Below are 2,997 nucleotides of genomic sequence, written 5' to 3' on the forward strand. Positions count from 1 at the left end.
CGCATCCTAAAAGCAGATGGTCGCAGCGTCCGGGACGATCCAAAGCTGACCCAAATCTGGGCCAGGTTTACGTGACCGCGGATGGCATGAGGCGTCCTCCCGCGTCGGCCTCGCATCCTAGGACCCACCTGTCAGCGGGCAAGCATCATATTTAATGTGGACTGGGAGGGGGACTGTCCTTATCCACTCAAGTCCCTACTCCCCTCCGCACGCACGCGCGCTCGAGCTTCCACCACCATTGCCTCAAAGCGCGAGTTCGCTCCCAGCGCCAACGACCAAGAGGCTGGCAGCAACCGGCAAATCGCGCCGGCGCCATTCATGATGGCGCTGCTGGCGCCTACGTCACCGTGGCGGTGGCGCAGATCTTCTGGGAGGCCGGCGCCCCCATGCCGTGGGGCGACGTCCACCTCCCCGCGGGTGTAACCTGAGCCCAGATCGGGTTCCAGTGCCACCGATCGCGGGCACCGGTCGTGCTCGCCTGGAGGAGATCCAGCGGTGCCGCGCGCAGGTCAAGCGGACCTCCGAGAGGACCCCACCTAAGACGAGAAGAGTCCTTACTGGGACCTTTGGTTCAAGGTGGAGCACGACCCGTGTCGGTGCACGTTCTTCGCGTCGCGCACGGCAACGGCCAAGCCACACGCGGAGCCTCGCACGCCGGCGACATCGGCGAGGAGGGCAGCCCGCCACCCCGGCGGGCTCTACATCGACGAGCCCGAGCCACAGACCCAACCGCGCCACATAGAATATTAATTCTCCATGCCTTCCTATGATTGTATAGTATAATCATGTGCCCCTTTACCCGGAATGTATCCTAATCAAACCAAGGTGGAATGGATACTATTTAACTGAATTGATTGATATTTTTGAGAGACAAATGCAAGTACTCATTATTATGTTTCACATCAGTTGTTGTTGATTTGGATGAAAATGATATGTCTAGATTTTTTTTTGCAAAACACAGTACACCGCAAACGCTCACAAATAAGTACATACACTCACCCCTATGAACGTACACACACCTTACCCTTATGAGCGCCTACGAAGATTGAGTTGAGGAACTGATCTGCTAGATTGACAAAGTCACCATAGATGTCTCGCTGTCGACGAGAACATTGCCTCCCACTGAAGAATGGTTTGTCTTTTTATGAGACACTAGAGCGTTAAATCTAGGGTTTGATCCTTGGTGGGTTAGAGGTGTTAGTGCCTTTCTAACCATCCAATCACAGGTTGGTTCTCATATGTCTAGACCCCTCTAAATAATAGATAACTAATATGAGCTAGTATTATTTAGTTCCTCAAAGAATAAAAAGGGGTAAGGAGAAATTTCATTGGTAAGAAAGTACAAGTAATATCAATGTTATCAGTATTTCACATAATCACACACTAAAACCTAAAACCTATGTTAGACCGTAGCAACGCACCGGCATTCAACTAGTTTTAAATAAGTTTAACATTTTTCTGAGAATTAAATAAATTTATTTAACTTACGACAAACCTAGAACTTCCATCATTTTGAAACAGATGGAGTAGGTAACTATAGGCTTTGACGATGTACACCTGAGAAAATATAAATCCTTTAATTAATTACAAAAAAAACTAGATTGTAAAGCTAAAGTAGCTAGCATCGAGTTTAGGACTTTTAGATCATCAACATCACAAGCCCGATCAACCCAAAACTTGTGCAAACTAGCACCGTATTTCCCGCCGAGGTGGGCACGCCTTTGGCCACGTCAGCACTCTTCGCTGGTTGGGATGATTCGGGTGCATCCACAGCTGCAGGGGAAGGATCGTCAACGTCTAGAGCACTGGCATCATCGGATGATTTGAGCGCCTCAACCTCAGCCTCGGTGGTCTTCGCTTCAGGACCTTCCGCTTTCTCGATCGACGATGCCGGCGATGGCGACGAACCATAGGACTTCGCTTGAGGATCGGGTCCCTTGCCCGATGAGCCGATGCTCGGCGGTATGATTGCTTCGCTGACCTGCATGACGGCGAGGTTGTAAGGCCGGCAAGCAACGACCTTCACCAACTGCGAGCTGAGCGGTGCGCCGGGCTCGGCCGAGCCAAACGCCATCTGGTCGTCCGCTCCCTGGGTGTAGTTCAAGAACCCCATGCGGTTGGTCGCGGCGCCGGTCGTCTGGAATAGCGTGGTGAGCAGCGCCGTCTTCTTCGCGATGGTGTCGAGTTTCATGGGGTCGTAGTAGTCGAGGATGACGTGCACGGCCAGCACGTTCTTCTGCACGTCGGCGGGCAGCGACGTGATGGCCCTGGCGGCAGAATCGTCTACCACGAGCACGGTGATGGTCTGCCGATTGTTGATCTCCTCCGAGAGATTCGTTTTTGAGAGGAGGCTGTTGAAGGTCGAGAACTCTGGGGACTCGCTAAGGATCTCGGTGATGTTGAACTTGGTATATGTGGCCGCGGCCGACGACGCGAGGGTGAGGAGGAGCAGTGTGGCGGTGGCGGCCCTTAGAGATGCCATGGTTGTCGAGGTCCGCACGGGCTCGGCGCAAGGCCGTCCGGTGGTGATCAATTGGGTGAGGGAAAGGAGAAGTAGCGCGCGAAGGGTGGTGACAAATATGGATTTCTACGTTCGGACATGCATGTCCGGTGGTCACATGAGCTTAAGAGATTTTGAGTGGCTGGGAATTTTTTTAGAACGTTATATGCACATGGCAGTTACTCCTTTGGGACCCATCAAATAACTTTTTCTAGTTCTAGGCCGGGCGTGGCTCAAAATTCTTTTAAAACGAATAACTGCTTTTCGAGGACTTGGCCATTCAGTCTCCTGAGTTAATTGTACTTTCTCCGTTTACTTATATAAGATGTTTGCCCGTCTTGATCTCCTAGATTGGACGATGATGACGTCCGGGGACGCCATCATCCCTCCCCGGGGTATCTTTTTGGAGCATGTGCTAACTGGAGGGGTCCTGAGGTGGAGCGCCGTGATTTCTACCGCATCGATGACGACGGGTCTCAGCGGTGTGGCGCGGCTGA

General features: G+C 52.2%; 1 protein-coding gene across 1 annotated transcript; it reads right to left on the reverse strand.

Annotated features, from left to right (window-relative positions):
* Positions 1-1,472: 1,472 nt before the first annotated feature.
* On the reverse strand, positions 1,473-2,567 carry LOC127330322 (fasciclin-like arabinogalactan protein 14). The gene has a single exon (XM_051356575.2). The coding sequence runs from the start codon at positions 2,480-2,482 to the stop codon at positions 1,640-1,642; it is 843 nt and encodes a 280-aa protein (XP_051212535.1). The 5' UTR covers positions 2,483-2,567; the 3' UTR covers positions 1,473-1,639.
* Positions 2,568-2,997: the final 430 nt, after the last annotated feature.

This window comes from Lolium perenne, unplaced genomic scaffold (assembly GCF_019359855.2).
Source record: "Lolium perenne isolate Kyuss_39 unplaced genomic scaffold, Kyuss_2.0 unplaced26, whole genome shotgun sequence".
Classification (NCBI taxonomy): Eukaryota; Viridiplantae; Streptophyta; class Magnoliopsida; order Poales; family Poaceae; genus Lolium; species Lolium perenne.

What these genes read in the sequence shown, in the direction of transcription:
- LOC127330322 (XM_051356575.2), bottom strand. Translation starts at nt 2,482, where the DNA reads ATGGCATCTCTAAGGGCCGCCACCGCCACACTGCTCCTCCTCACCCTC.